Source organism: Acanthopagrus latus, chromosome 14 (genome assembly GCF_904848185.1).
Source record: "Acanthopagrus latus isolate v.2019 chromosome 14, fAcaLat1.1, whole genome shotgun sequence".
NCBI classification, from domain to species: Eukaryota; Metazoa; Chordata; class Actinopteri; order Spariformes; family Sparidae; genus Acanthopagrus; species Acanthopagrus latus.
The window spans coordinates 20,987,624-21,003,815 of NC_051052.1; the positions used below are offsets into that span (position 1 = coordinate 20,987,624).

The 16,192-nt window shown below is 42.5% G+C and overlaps 2 protein-coding genes across 6 annotated transcripts in view; both read left to right on the forward strand.

Moving 5' to 3' along the window:
• ptprr (protein tyrosine phosphatase receptor type R) overlaps positions 1-7,010 on the forward strand; it is a 28,867-nt gene extending 21,857 nt beyond the window's left edge. Inside the window, exons 11-17 of one of the 5 annotated variants that reach the window (XR_005078915.1) lie at positions 543-622; positions 1,629-1,766; positions 1,906-2,016; positions 2,095-2,252; positions 2,338-2,451; positions 2,554-2,714; positions 5,548-7,010. Coding sequence is in view for 1 of the 5 variants with exons in the window: in XM_037121734.1 (XP_036977629.1) it covers positions 543-622; positions 1,629-1,766; positions 1,906-2,016; positions 2,095-2,252; positions 2,338-2,451; positions 2,554-2,647 (695 nt within the window). In the remaining 4 variants the exon portion in view is untranslated. Of the gene's footprint in view, positions 1-542; positions 623-1,628; positions 1,767-1,905; positions 2,017-2,094; positions 2,253-2,337; positions 2,452-2,553 lie in introns of all 5 variants that reach the window. The other 4 variants (XR_005078917.1, XR_005078916.1, XR_005078918.1 and 1 more) reach the window with 4 other exon arrangements.
• ptprb (protein tyrosine phosphatase receptor type b) overlaps positions 2,648-16,192 on the forward strand; it is a 32,305-nt gene continuing 18,760 nt past the window's right edge. The window contains exons 1-6 of the mRNA XM_037121662.1: positions 2,648-5,750; positions 9,082-9,200; positions 12,472-12,901; positions 15,297-15,416; positions 15,505-15,645; positions 15,872-16,129. Coding sequence (XP_036977557.1) covers positions 9,135-9,200; positions 12,472-12,901; positions 15,297-15,416; positions 15,505-15,645; positions 15,872-16,129 — 1,015 coding nt within the window. The 5' untranslated portion in view covers positions 2,648-5,750; positions 9,082-9,134. The remainder of the gene's footprint in view (positions 5,751-9,081; positions 9,201-12,471; positions 12,902-15,296; positions 15,417-15,504; positions 15,646-15,871; positions 16,130-16,192) is intronic.

Genomic DNA, 16,192 nt, shown 5'->3' on the forward strand with positions numbered 1-16,192 from the left:
TAAGCTTTAAGGTATTTTTACCTCCAAACTATACCTCTACTACATTTTTTTACTGTTAACTTGAGAAGTGACATTAAACGTCGATATACAGTTTATTGTTCATTGCAGCTGCCCACAGGTCGCTAACAGCTACCTAGCTCTCCTTCTCCTTCTTCATTACTGCGTCTTTGAACTGATTTTACTCAAAAAGACAGAAGAAAAAGCAGACAAAAGAAGACAGACGGTGAAGAAGACAAAGATGAGAGAAAAAGAAGACGGAAGAAGACGACACAACAACAGACAGAATAGATCACACACTGTCTGATCTCCAGCTTCTTTGCCGTCATGTAAATGACATGTTAGGTCTCTGTTAACCTGCCAACCAGGAACCTCAACATCACCACACTCCAAGTTGTTTCATGAGGAGAAACTGAACAAACTTCATGAAACGACAGGGCGACACTGTCCCCACCAGCTTCACTTTGAATAGCTGATCTTTACATCTTTCTTGTCTGTCTCTGTATCCTTTGTGTCCTCACCTGTCTCCTTCCCTTGTGTCCTAGACCCTCACTCCAGAGTGATCCTGCGGTCGAAGAGCTGCAACGACCTGCTGAGCTCCTACATCAATGCTAACTACGTTCGGGTGAGTGGCAGCTGTTCTCTATAACATCTCTACCGACGCACATCGAGGTTGACTCCGAGGAACTCATCCTTCATTTCTGACTCTTAATTCAGTTAATTATAACACCATTTGTTATTGTCTCTCAACCTGAGAACACACACTGATACGATCACATCACTTATCTGGAATGTCTCTCACACACACACACACACACACACACACACACACACAGTGAAAGTACACTCCTCAGTGGTGTGTAATGTCGCTCTCAGACTCTGATACAATAGACTTTCTTCCTGTCAGGAAGCTCCAGTGAAACAGTTTAAACTGTCTTGAGAGAACAGAGGCTGCGTTCAGATCCTTCGTCCTCCAGAACAAACTAACACATGAAACAGATAAACATGGAGACGATGTGAAATATGGAGACGATTATGATCAGAACTGGTTTATAACTGAATAAACTGTCTGTGTTGATAAACTACTGAACACAGATGATATCTCAGGCCAACAAAGACAGAGAAACTCTGTGTTCTTTAGATTCTTCTTGCAGAACCCGCTGCAATCTAATACTTTTTTTAACTGATGTATTTGTTGTAATTGTTTGAAGGGCTTTTGATTTTATCACCTCAGTTTTTTTTTTTTTTACTGTAAAGTACTTCTAACTTTTGTCCCTTGGCGGGTCAAAACTGAACCTTAATGTCGGGCCACGGGCCAGAAGCAAACATGCATTGTGTTGTATTGTGTTGACTTCCTGTGCAAAGCCACAGTCGGCCCACTGTGCTGCGATTATGATCAATACTGAGGATCCAACTTATTTAAAGAGCATCTCACCTCACAAAAAACTTTTCAAACTCTTATTTGTAGCCGTGATTTGGAGAATACGATACAGAATCAAATAAAATATAGCAAATTAAATGTCAAGTGTGTATTTTTAAGCATTTTCTCGCAGAAATGTTGGAATGTGGTGTTTTAAGTTTCCCGCAGTGTTTAAGCCCTGATTCCAGTAACTGATTGGTTCCTGTCCCAGGGTTACCTAGGCAACGAGAAGGCGTTCATCGCCACTCAGGGTCCCATGGTGAACACAGTGAACGACTTCTGGCAGATGGCGTGGCAGGAGGAGGCGCCCGTCATCGTCATGATCACCAAACTGAAGGAGAAGAACGAGGTAAGCTCACCTGGAGGGAAGTGAGACAGGTGGATGTTGATGGAGTTAAATTCTACATGCGACCAGGGACTGTCAGAAATTCAGAAACAGAATACAAAAAGTAAACTGAGAAATGTTTTTCCACCATCGCTGTCTGTAGAAGTGTGTTCTGTACTGGCCGGAGAAGCGGGGCATCTACGGGAGGGTTGAAGTGTTGGTGAACAGCATCAGAGAGTGTGAACACTACACCACTCGCAGCCTCACACTCAAGGTACTCTGCCCATATTACTGTTAATGCTGAGCAAAGAATAGTTTCATGTTCAGGATTTAAATATGTATTTGTGTGCAGTGTGGGAATCAAACCCGCGTGCTGCAGCATTACTGGTACACATCGTGGCCCGACCACAAAACCCCCGACTCCACGATGCCGCTGCTGCAGCTGATGGCCGACGTCGAGACGGACAGACGGACGGCTGCCACCGTCGGACCGGTTATCGTCCACTGCAGGTACAAAAAGAGGAAAATGAACTTTTCTTCTACTGCTGAAAGTTGTTTTGTAATGACTCCATTACCCATGCTCCTCTGCTTACAGTGCCGGGATTGGCCGGACAGGCTGCTTCATCGCTACGACGATAGGCTGTCGACAGCTGCAGCTGGAGGGAGTGGTGGACGTTCTGAGCATCACCTGCCAACTCAGAGCCGACAGGTGACCGACACTGTTCCACTAACTGAAGCTTTAATGTCCTTTTTAGCTTCTCCAACAGGCTGATGTGTTGATAACTAACAATCTGTCTGTCTGTCTGTGCAGAGGAGGTATGATCCAGACAGGTGAGCAGTACGAGTTCGTCCATCACGCCTTGATCCTGTACGAGTCCCGCTTGTCTGCAGAAACCGGCCAATGAGCTCGCACCACCTCAGGAGGCGTCAACCTGAACCAGGAAGTGTGCTGACATAGTGAGTTCTTAGCAGGTATGATCTCTGAGACTATGACGTTCTCTGAGATTTGGGAAGTCTGGAGGAGGTCTTTTGAGTTTGATGGACAACACGGACAACCAATGAGGACTGTTGTGGGCGGGACCTGTTGAAGGAAAGGGGAAAGGTACATTTCTGAAAATGGAATGTATGCGCTCTTCTTCTCTGCTGTTTCTTCTTCATGTGTTGCTGACGAGTGGTTCTTCAAAGGATCTGCCCGCTTCACTTCTCTTAACCACTGACTGCCGGACCGTGTTTCTAACTAACCAGACTGTCCTGTTACCTCTTTTCTGTCATGGGAACGTAGAAATAGTTTGACTGAGATCGATGGTACATTGTTCAATAACACTGTTGTGTTTCTGTGTCTTATAGGATTTTTAAATTATTTTATAACGTGGTGTTCTTACAGGAAGGCTGTTGGAAATGACTGTTAGCTGGTTGCACCTTTGGTTAAGCTACTGTACCACTGTGGAGCCGACCCGTCCAGCCTCGCACCTTTTGTGCAACCGTCCGTCACATTTAATTTAATTTCCAAACCTTTTGACATGAAGTGAAAATGTTAAACTTTAGGAGCAAAATCTATCTTCAGAGTTATTTCCATCATCCCCGAGATGTCTCAACTATTAACACTTCATTTTAAACCTTTCAGAAATATGTTGCTAAAATTTCATGCCATGCAGCCTGAAATATTAGCTTGCTAACTAGCTAGCACAATCATTTAAGGAACACGTTCATTTTAAGTGTTTTGTGCAAATGCTAATTTGCAAGCTTGGAAGTGAGCTATCCTGAGAGTGTTGGGGGGCTGAGCTGATAATATGGTTAGCCATTTAATTTATATTAAAGAGTAATCAAGTACAACATTTTGATCAGAATGATTTCATGTTTGACCGGCACAGAACCAATATAATAATTGTGATGATGGAGTGCTAAAGTTACAAATGGGGCTCCCTCCAGCCACAGACCACGTGCTAAAAGCTAACAGACCAATGTAATGATAACTTTGCTCCTGCTAAGCTAGTCTGTGTAGTACAGCAATCTGGTAGAGGCTAATTTTAGCTTTAGTAGTTTAGTGCCAATCCGTATGCTTTAATGTCAATAAATGGATGCTAACTTACTTCATAAGCTCATGCTGTTGTTAGCGCACTATGCTAATGCAATATTTTGTCAAACCAAGTATTCCACTGCAAACCACACGCAACAATTTGTTCATTCAACACGTACAGCTCCATTTAGACTTCAATAGATGTATTAAGAATTATGGGAGCTGTAGTTCTTGAATAACAAACTAACAAAATAATTGTTTTATCTTTGTTGAACAGACGTAAGTAATCAACCCCATTATTTAATATGTGCACAACGTCCCATCATGTTGAAACCTTTGGAAAGACAGATGACTGAATATAAAGAGATGTTGGCTCGCTGAACACACGCTGGATAAAAATTGGTGCTTCAGTTACAGTTTTTACATTTGATCCAAACATAAAGATAATCCTGTTAGCTTATCAGCAAATGGCCAAATTGAAGAGATTGTAGTTTACTGAGAGTTTGGACCAATAGAACAGAACATTTAGCTGCTCGATGTCAGAGTTTCACTCTGTATCGTAGTGAATCCTGTTTCTTGCGTTGACAATTCCCCTGTTGTGTAATACGTTGCTTTATACCAAAAAATGTGAAATGATTTACTTCACCGTGGTGCAGTCATCTCATCGATGTGCTGTTGTAAATTGCTATCTAGTGAGTGAGTTATTTTGGTGTATCAAAGTAATAATAACTTTATTTTTATACGGTTTTTACATGTTTTCGATGTGTTTAGCGGTTATCAGCCATTTGTTGACTACATGAAAGGTACAAACCTCGTCTCTAAACCATCGACTCTCATCAGGAGCTGGACTGAATTCATTCTTTACTTTGTGGATTTATCAGAGCCAGAGAACACACTTCACTGTTTTCACCCTTTCATTCATGAATTCTGAAATCACAAAGTTAAATTATTTGTTTAAAATCTTAACCAGTGGAAACGTATGCCCGTAATGAGTTGTGTATTGACACCGTGCGTCAGTAGTATTAAAAGGGATTCAAGAATATCTGTGAAGATCTTGTTCATTCTCTGACAAGCAGACGGGGAAAAAACTAAAACAATATTTTTAGCCTGAATAAGACATTAGGAATACTCCCTCTCTTATTTGACAATTGTTTTCTTGTTTATCCTCGGTGCATAACATTCTCTGGAGTGGATGTTCAATCACACAGTAAAAAAATAGTGAACTCTGAATAAAGCATTAATAGTTTGTGTAACTGGACGGAGCGTTGTTGATCCACGGCTTCCTGATATCTGACAGCTGTGCACCATGAATGAACCGGTTAATGATGGGAGAGATATTTTAAACATCAGATATTAACAGCTCACTGATTTTTAAATTCAGATTGTTTTTACTTTGACACTTGAGTGAAGAAAATGATAAATAAACATTTTAGTGCTGGTTAACAGAAACAGAAGGTTCAGTCCAGTATAAAACTCCATGTTGGGGTGTCGACCTGTTTCAGAGATCTGAGGTTTCTACAGTGATGCCAGTGATGAAGAACATCAACACATACGTCTAATCCGCTCTGTGTAAATGAGGTCACATTGTACAGTTCATGTTAAAGTGCTATTAAACCCGATGTGGGCAGTGACATCACAGAACATGGACCACAAACACGGAGACTTTGCTGCTAAAACTGGGAGCGTCGGGACCGCTGACGGACAATAAACGAGAGAATCTTAGAAGACTCTTCTTTTTCTATGTACCAAATTATTTTGTATTTATTCCTCTTCTTGTGATACAATCAGGGGACGTTGGACCTGCGTCTCTTCGTCTACACGTCCAACATGCCTGCTGGGAGCATCATCAACACAATCTTCACTTCAGTCAGTTCAGTATTTCAAACTCAAAGTGGTTAAACAGTGTCACATGTTTCAGGTTGTTGGTGACGTTTGAACTGACGGAGCAGAGAGTGAGTTGAACCCGGCCTCCGTACCTACTGCAGCAGCGGGTACAACAACACACTGCCTCTGACGTAGTATTGTGTCTGTACAGTAGGTGGTGGTTCATGTCCTGTACTTTACTGTTGTTGACTGTTGAAGGAGCTCAAAGGGACGCTACGCATTTTTAGCTTAAGATGGCTGTCGTGACGTCACATTGTGGAGAAAAACACAACTGAATTTAGTTTTAATTGAAAGCGTTTCAGACTTTATGTTGTTGGATATCAATACAGAAGTCAAAGTTAACTGTGTGTTCGTAGGAAGTTTCCTCAAAAGGACACGAGAACTAAAACTGCAAGTGTTCCATATCACCTCACCCAGAACCTTCCGGGTCCTGTCATGAAGAAAACTGCTTTTAGATTCAACAGACCTCACAAATCTGAAAAACCTCATATCTATAAATGATCTTTAAGGATTCTCGGATGTTGGAGACAAATTTCAGCCCAGTCCAGTGAAACACGAGGCCGGTGAGGCTCAGAACACAAAGAATCACTAATGTGATGAAATTTAAAGTATTTGGTAAACAGATAATCTTCAAAGAAGTTCTAGATTCTGGGTGAGTTGTTCAGGTGGGTCCAGATTATGGTTCCACACAAAACTTTGAGTCGCTTTTTAAGTTGGTCGGCTGCCAGGAAAATCTTATTAAACCTTTTTAATGTTTTATTATTTCCCCTGTATGTTATGATTAATAAATAACAAAAGCTATTTTTATTGACATTGATTCTGCTGTTGTTGCAGTACAGGCGGTGAGGTGGATTGTGGGTAGTGTCACTGGACTGTTAAAATGTTCAAGACTCCAAAACGTCATTTGAAAAATTTCAAAGAAGCTTCTATCTTCAGAAATATAACAGCTAGCTCGCTAACTAACATGCAGAGTCAGTTAGCGGCTACATTCATGTAAATGCTAACATGCTAACAGTTTCTGTAGTATTGGTTAGATGAAGAATGCTACGGTTAGCCAGTTAGCAACCGGACTTCATCTGAACACCTGTTTCACCTGTTAAAGACGCATTAATTGTGTGAAAAGTGTTTTGAAGAACGACATTAAAGTGAGAAATGTTGGCGTCCCTTTGACCTCCTGCTGTGGGCGCTGCGGCTCAGAGTACCTGATGTGAATCAGTGTACGAGGTTTTAACTGTATTACTAATCAACTTGAATGTTGTAATAGTCTGGAACATTAGCCACTGAGTCGTGCTGTAACCTCTTAATCTGCTCTATATACAAATATATTGTTACCTGTAATCTGTACATAAACACGGGACAGAAAACAACCTGACTCCTGTCGTCTTGGACTCAAACTGACCGACTGACTCCAATAACGACGCTGCTGTTCCTCGAAACATGTCGTCTTCTAACAGGAGAGAGTGAGACAGAGGGAGAGAGGAGGGAGACAGGAAGGAAGGAAAGAGGTGTGGATGACTAAAAGTAGCCACGTCCAACCGAAACAAAAGCAGTTTGACCTTTACTGTGGAATGAAGGTTTCTGGATCAGAGAATCAGTTTTTATTTTTCTTCAAATTACATTTAGACACCAAAAACAAAATCAACCAAGAAAATATTGATAATAACCAAGCACCAATTAAAAAAACAAACAAAAACAGGCCATTTTAACATAAAATAATTAAGTGATGATGTAATGACAGGAAGTGATGATGTAATGACAGGAAGTGATGATGTAATGCGACAAACTGCAGATTAATTAAGTCTTCAGAGGTAAACGAGCACCACAAAATACCTGCAAAGCTTTTGGTTGTAATGGAGCCTAATTTTCATGTAATGGACAATAATAATATCCCAAAAATTTTATTTTTTGGAAAAGTCAGACATTTTCCACTTGGTGCACTTTCACCTAAAGGAACAGTTCACCCAAAAAATCAATTTCCAGAACAGAAATATAAACGGCACAAGTACAAAATTATTGTTTTATTTTCTTTGACATGTTGGAGTCAAAAGGTTTTTATAGAAAGAATCTTTTAAAATCCTAAATTAATGTCAAGATTTTTTCAAAAAGTACATTTTTGTTGTGTTTTTCAGAGTAAAATGTTCCATAAATCAGAATTTTACAATCGATATCTTTAAAATTAGGTTGTTTATTTATAATTCACAGCCTGACATTTTCAGAACGGGGGTGAAAAATGTCACCACAAAATGTCCCAAGTTACTTCCTGACATAAAGAAAATAATTTGTTGGATTGCAAGTTTGCAGTTATATGTTTAAATGTGTAAATCCAAAATAATAATAATTTGAACTAAAATAAACTCCTCATGTGTAGGTTGGCTTTTTTTTTTTTTTTTTGTCCTGCTGGTCTGAAAGAAGGAAGCAAAACGGGCCCAAAATCTCAAACATGGACCACAGCAGGAAAACATGTTGTCTGATGTGTCGCCTGCTGATGAGAAGTCAGAATCAGAATACTTTATAATCCCTGGGGGAAATTGTTCTTGTTCCAGATGCTCTGAGCAAAGTAGAAATAGAGATATAGCATGAATGGAAACAAGAGATAAAGATACAAATAAAACAGTAACGTAGATGTTTTTTGGGGCTTTTGGCTCCAGAAACTAAAACAGTGACGTCAGAGTGACAAAAACATTCCAGTCTGGTTCTGATCCACAGCTGGACCGGCAGTACTGTCACCATTAGAGTCATCTGGTTTAGTCTGAACTGCTAATTAACACAACTAATTGACAATTAGCACCAGAACCAAAGCAGAAGATATCATGTGCAGCCAAAACTGAATTTACTCCCTCACAGATGGAGACGCATCACAAGACAAGAGGAGACAGATCAAACTCTGAACTCGTCTCAGTGGGAATTAATCAAACGCTCGTCTTCTATTTTTAACATCCACCTCGGCCGTTAGCGCAGCTCGGTGTGCTGCTGCTGGAGCTTCAGGACTATTAATAGCCTCCGAAACAAGCAGAGTTTGTGGTCGAGCCTTCGCAGTGACTCACAGAGCTGTTGGCCTGATTGAGGAAGTCCGTTAGTGACTCCCAGCCTCGACACTGTAGAGCCTGACAGACAGACAGACAGACAGACAGGAAGAGAGACAGACAGGCAGACAGGGAGTCCAGAGAAAAGTGAGGAACGCTGGAGTCTGAAGTGTGAGAGGTCGAGTGGAGGATGGACATGAGACGACGGACAGAAGAGATTCAAATTCTGGAAAAATCTTTTTTTTGTCAAATCAGGATTTGTTCCGTTTAACTAGGATATCACTCGTTCATCACAGCTGTTTGACTTTACAACTTCTAGTCTTCCAGGACTCTACTGAACACCTCAGAGGGATCTTTTCTTTTCTTTTCTAATCTGCTTGAAATAGTGAATATAAAGCCACATCTTCTACCTCAGCCTCAGGATTATGGTGGTGCGAGCTCCGTCTGAGGATCTGCAGGACGATCAAAATGCTGAAATGTAAATCTCACAGTTACCTCTGCTGCCTGTGGCTCGGCTCTCTGCTGCTGCTCCCGGTGAGTCTCTTTATCTCGTTCCTGTATCATCCGTGTGGGAAATCAGCCGACTGATACTGTGGTTTAAAACTTTGTCATGTCTGTTTTTGTGCAACAAACGGTGAGAAAACAAGTGATGAGTGAAGAGAAACAGCTGGTTGTTCGTGCTCCTGAAGTTGAGCCGCATCTGAAGGGAAATCTGATCTTCACTGTTTAAAGATGAATGCTAATCTCAACGAGGAGCTGCCTTCAGGATGAGAGATGTGTTTTAATTTTCTGTCATTAAAGCAAAAATCACATGGAAACAAAGCTCGTCATCACCTGCTGCAGTCCAACATGCTGCTTCAGTCACTGAAGGGAGTTAAAAGTTTTACAACATGAAGAATCTAATGTTCAAACATTATTTTAAAATCTGCCATCAAAGGCGTTTTGTAGCCGTTGGTATGTTTTCTTTGCAGGAGAAAACGAGACAGACAAACAGAATAAAACATGATTAACGCCCTCGTGGCTCCACTCATCAGGACTTACGAGGGAATAAACGATGAAGACGTTCAAACATTCAGCACTGAAATCACTTCTCTGATGATCTGAATCTCCCCTCGATAAAGAGCAGCTACGATCCTCAGATGGCTTGAAATTGTTTCCATTTTTCATTTTTACTTTATCGCCGGTGATGTGTTGAGGATTATTTCTTGTGACTTACTGTAAGTCGCTCCAGACAAAAGCTTCTGCTAAATGTAAAATAAATAACCACCAGAATGAAGACAGACAGTTGAAATGAATAAATGTTGCTCTGACTCCATCAGATATTTTTCTTATTTTATCAACAAAACATTTGTCTTAAAACCCCCAAAATCTTTACATTTCTTGATAATGAGCAGTGATGGAATGTAAGTATTTTCATTTGCTCAGCACTGGGTCCCTTTTCTGCGGCTTCTCCACATTTTGTAAGCAAATATTATTAGTTTTTTGTCCTCACTGTATTTCTGTGATGTGGTCGAGCTTCACTCTTCAGACGGCTGCACATCGACACTTTTATCTCAGCAGTGAAGACTTCTGCTTTATAAAGGGTGTAAAATATAAATATCATCTTTTCAGATCTGCTTGTGGCTTGTGGAGACTTTAATTACAGCAGACGAGCAGTGTGGAGATATTTTATGATTCTTCTGGTTGTTTTATTACGTTTTTAAAAAGTTCCCTGTTCTTTAAGTCGTCGTCGTCCAACAAATATCTCCAACGCTCAACGTTAAAACCACGATGACTCTTGAAGAAGTTGGATTTTTTAACTTATGGTTGAGTTAGCAGGAGGCTAACAGTTTCCCCCTGCCTCCAGTGTTTGTGCTAAGCTAGGCTAAACATGACTCGGTCGCTTAAATGGAGAAAAAGAGAATTTCTCCAAAAAGTTTTACTGTTTGTACCAGAAGAGAAGACGTCAAGATGATTTTTCACCTCTCAGCCATCACTGACACGATGATCTCCTCTCTGTCTGTCCTCACTGCTGTATTGTTTGTCTCTGAACTCACTGAACCTCATTATCAGTGACAAATTATTTTATTTCCTGTCCTGCCCTCCAGGATTCAGAATCACTGATTGCCTCTTGAACCCTAAAAGTGATAAAAAAAACTGGAGGTTACAGTTTCTTTAAATAGCTGCAGCTGATTAACTTCCATCAGAGTCCATCTCGTGGTTTCTTGGCAGCAACTCAGAAGATCCATTGTTTCCAGATCTGTTCTTTTCTATACACTAAGATTCAGTTGTGGACGATGTATTCAAACAGTTTTACTTAAACTACTCTGTGTGGTGTAACAGTGGCGTTAACAGTGTTTCCCTCTCAGATGTGGTGGAGTTTAACTTCACTGAAACTTTGATCTTCACAACATTTTATAGGAATAATCTGGAAAAACTTCAGAAATGGAGTCTGAGCGTGGTTAGCCTAGCTTAGCATAAAGACTAGAGGCAGAGGGAAACGGCTAGCCCGGCTGTGGACACAGTTTAAAGGTTTCAGAAGTAAAACAGCATGTGTTGTGTTCTGAACAGTTTCTGGATTCAGAGGAACTATTTTACTGACAAACAACAGCGTATCCCTCCACCCAGATCCTCTGAGTCTCTGTAGCCTGGTTTCATCTCTGCACACATGATGGAACCGAACCTGCCGTCAGTCTGTTGGTGCTGTTGGTCGGCTGGATATTAAAGGAACAGTTCACACAAAAATTATAAAGCCACTCCTCCTCTCCTCCTCCTGATGATATAAAGTCCTCCTCTCCTCCTCCTGAGGATATAAAGTCCTCCTCTCCTCCTCCTGATGATATAAAGTCCTCCTCTCCTCCTCCTGATGATATAAAGTCCTCCTCTCCTCCTCCTGAGGATATAAAGTCCTCCTCTCCTCCTCCTGAGGATATAAAGTCCTCCTCTCCTCCTCCTGAGGATATAAAGTCCTCCTCTCCTCCTCCTGAGGATATAAAGTCCTCCTCTCCTCCTCCTGAGGATATAAAGTCAGGTGAAGTGTCGTCGTCCATGGAACAGTTCTGGAGCTTCACAGTAAAACCGAGTTCGAGCTGAATGGAAACATCTGATGTTTATATCATCAGGAGGAGGAATTTTTATAGAATAATGTCTGCAGCTCAGGATCTAGTGAAATGTTTTCAGAACAATCAGATCAAAGTCAAACTCCACCCAAAGTCTGGATCCTGAGTATGAATCACTCGCCCTCTGTGGACTTTAAAGCCCGATGTAAGAGTTTGTTTTGTCCTTCATGTTGAGCCGAGACTGTCGTCAGCTCGACGTCGTGTTCGTTAGAAAAGATTTAGGGCTGGAAAATATACACGATATGAGACAAATATCATCCTAGAATAATAATAAGCCCAGTAATGCTGCAGTTATTATTTTAAAGCCATATCAGTCAGCCAGCTGCTAATTTGTTCGCTTTTAAATAAACAAACTTTTCCACCTCAGTCAATCATGAAAACCTTTTCTTTTCCCTAAATGTTTGAATGTTCCCCTTCTTTCAGGTTTCTTTATGCACAAATTTAAAATGCATCAAAAAAACAGTGGGATGGAACTGAACTGATCCTTCCCTCCGGCTTCAGGGGTGGATTTTGCAGTTGAAGGATGTTTTGATTGAGTTTTACTTTGTTAAAACTGCTCAGTAGTGAAATGAATCGTACCCAACATGAACACGTTTTAAATACAGCAGGGTTACAGGTTTTTGGTTTGATATCACCTGAACAGTAAAATGAGAAGAAGAATCCTTCTGTTCTTTGTTTTACTGACGTCGGTCTCGTTTCTTCTTCAGGTTCTGAGCAGCGCCGCGCCCACAGAGAATCAGTCCATCTCATGTAGCATCTCAGTGTCTGAGCCAGCATCTGGTCTGGACTCCATATCACTGACCGTTAACACACCTGGACACGACTGCTCCTTCACACTGACGGCTCTGGACGCCGGAGGAGACGGCGCCGAGTGTAGAAGAAGAAGAAGAGGAGACGAGGAGATGGAGACTAATGAGATCGGAGGAAGGGAGCAAGGAGAGGAGCGGGAGGAGGCGAAGGTGGAGACAGGAGGAAACTATCTGGGGACCAACCAGCTAGGAGTCGAGGACGGAGGGAACAAGGAGGGAGGAGACGTTTTCACCTGCGTGTTGGATCAGCTGGAACCTGGAACCTGGTACCAGCTGCAGGTCCAGTCCCAGAGAGACGAGGAGACGGCGAACATCACCGTCAACACCAGTAAGTTCTGGAGCTGGAGGCTGTTTGCTCGGTTAACATTCACATGTTTGATATTATTGAGTCTGTGAAGTCTTTATTTATATTGATAAATGTACCGTCGGACGTTTTGTGCTCCAAGTGCACCTGTTGACAGTTTTTATGTTGTGAAAGAGGAAATATGAAGAGATTTAATCAGGCGTGAAGTCACAGTATGGCTGTTTACCCAGAATGCATCTCTTTTAGACCACCAACTATGTTTAGGTTTTTTTTTTTAGATATCCTGACAAGTAATGAGATTTTCACAGAACAAGAACGTCTCAGTAAATGTGACGGTTTCAAAGAGTTATTAAAGAGCGTCACAACCTCTCAAACGCTTCGCACAAACTGAGGTTTCTGAGAAAAAAGGTAAAAACTTTGAGAATAAAAGTCAAACTTGGTTGGTTTGGTCCAAATCAGTAACACACAAAGTGAGATGTGAAGGTGTTCTGACTGCTGCTTCACGTGTCTCCTCACCTGTAAACAAGCTGCACTAACATGTTGGAGACGTCTGAAGTCAAACAGCCTGTTCACAACATTCAGTCAGATATCTTACTGTTTCCAACTCCTCTGACCTGCAGTGCTTTGAAGTGAGAGGACACGACATGACCTCTGTGTGTGTGTGTGTGTGTGTGTGTGTGTGTGTGTGTGTGTGTGTGTGTGTGTGTGTGTGTGTGTGTGTGTGTGTGTGTGTGTGTCAGAGTTAAAGTCATGTAGTTTCCCTCTCTGTAGCTCTGTGATTAGCCACAGGAACCAAAGACCTGCTGAGAGAGAGTGATAGAGCAGTAAAAGTACATGTAGTGTGTGTGTGTGTGTGTGTGTGTGTGTGTGCGTGCTGTGTCCACACTGGCGGGCCTCCAGAACAGAAGTTGGACCCTCGGTGTGTATTTCCATCGTGGGTAGAGCTCAGGGTTCAGCCATTTCCTGCCTCCATTGTTTCTTTGTTCTGTGGGAAGCACTGGGACAGGGCGTGAGGGTGTTTGTGCGTGTGTGTGTGCGTGCGTGCATGAGTGTGTGTGTGTGTGTGTGTGGAGGAAACCGGGTGTTACTGCACCCAGTCGAGTCCCGACTGTAACCTTCTCAGCGATTGAAAACACTTGTACTGAAGCTGTTTGTGGTGTTTTCTCTCTGACCTGCAGGTTTACTTTTACCTGTCTGAGCCGAATGTACAGTTACTCGAGTGCTGTTCTCAGGTCATTTGAGTATTTTCTACTCAATGACATCTCAGAGGGAAATATCACTTTTTAACTAGTTTATATTATCTTCAGTTGTTATTATCAGTTATTTGGACGCTTCCCAGCTTCGCATGTCTGACCAAAACAGGCTCCGCCCTCCTTCAATGGCTGCACCTGATTGGACGAACGCCACTGCAAACAGGACCAACATGGCGGCTCTTTTCAAACTTTCTTACATCACACAAACAGCTCAGCAGAGACATGTTGGTGTCCATATATGGTGCGTTCAGGAGCGCTGAGAGAAAAAAACGCTGCACGTGCATCTTGTCTCCACACCGCACCTCTCAAAACACAATGCAGAACTACCAGAATGCATTGCACAGCTTCCTACAAAGACAACGAGTGGGTTAGCTTGATGCTAACAGTGAACGTGCTCATGGAAGTTCCCATCAGGACAGCAGAGTTATAATCAGATTTTATTCTTATAAACAAAACTTGGAACTAAGTATTTTACAGCCTGTCAGTACTTTTACTTTTACTGAATACTTGTTTACCTTAAAACTCAGTAAGTGAAGATGCAGAAACATCAGCAGCTCAGTTTGTGATGTCGCTGCCTGATAATATTGTTCGACTTCAGTCTGAAGCACCAGTTGGCGACACGGCGGCACAAACACACACAGAGCGGCATTGTGGGAAAACACAAATCAGGAAGCGGGGAGCTCTCAGACAGGCGGACGACTTGAAGAGAAGCAGGGGGGTGTGTGTGTGTGTGTGTGTGTGTGTGTGTGTGTGTGTGTGTGTGTCAACAGGACTCCCACAGCGCTCACACTTTGATGACAAGGCCACAGATCGAGGCCGTGGATCCTCTTCCTGCCGCCCGCCCGAACCTCATAACAGATAAATCACTTTAAAGGAACAGTCCCACTGTTTTAGGATACAGTGTGTAAATTATCCAGACTTCAGAAGCTCGGCTGCTGTCTGAACGCTGATCACACAGATGAAGCTGATCGCGTCTTCTCATCTGACCAACCTGTGGAAATACGACAAGTTAAAGTCCGACATTCACAAGTTTTGTCAAATAAAAGTTCAGAAGTTTTAGCAGTGAAATAAACAAAAAGTATTTATTATGCAGAATGACCCACAAACACGTGCTGATTTCTGTGTGTGTGTGTGTGTGTGTGTGTGTGTGTGTGTTGTATCATCAGAGCCGTCGGCGGTCAGCGGCCTGGCTGTGACCTCCAGGACCAGCACCAGCCTGGGTCTTTCCTGGCAGGCCGGCCCGGGCAGGACGCAGCGGTTCAGGCTGCAGCTGTGGGATCGTTCAGGTGCGTCTGTCGAGATTCATCCACGACAAGGAAGGAAATTACACAACAATAACAATGATAATGATAATAATCGTCTTTGTTTCTGCAGATCTGCTGGTCAACACGACGTTAGAGAGCACGGCAACACAACACAAACTCACCGACCTGTCGCCAGGACGACTGTACAACGTTACCGTGGTGACGGAGGCTGGCGGGCTGCAGAACAGTGAGACGATCCAGGCTCGAACAGGTAGAGAAGAAGAAGACAGGTAGAGACAGACAGGTAGAGACAGACAGGTAGAGAAGAAGAAGACAGGTAGAGACAGACAGGTAGAGACAGACAGGTAGAGAAGAAGAAGACAGGTGGAGACAGACAGGTAGAGGAGAGACAGGTAGAGGACAGACAGGTAGAGGACAGACAGGTAGAGAAGAAGAAGACATGAAGTAAATAACTCCTGGTCTGAATCTCTCTCCAGTTCCGGCGGCCGTCTCAAACGTCACCGCCGACTACAACAGCACATGTCTGTCATTGTCATGGCAACAGCCAGAAGGCGACCTGGACTCGCTGGTCGTCACCATCTCGGCCAATGACACGAGCCGCCGTGAGACGACACTTCCTCCAAACGCCACAGAGGTCACCATTGATCAGCTGGCTCCCGGCTCAGCCTATCAGGTCGTGGTGACGTCCAGGAGCGGCAAGCTGACCAACCAATCAGAAGTCACCGTCAGGACAGGTGAGATTTTGTTCTTTTTCTTTTTATTTCAGACTTGTTAATTTCCGTTCTTTCTCTGACCCT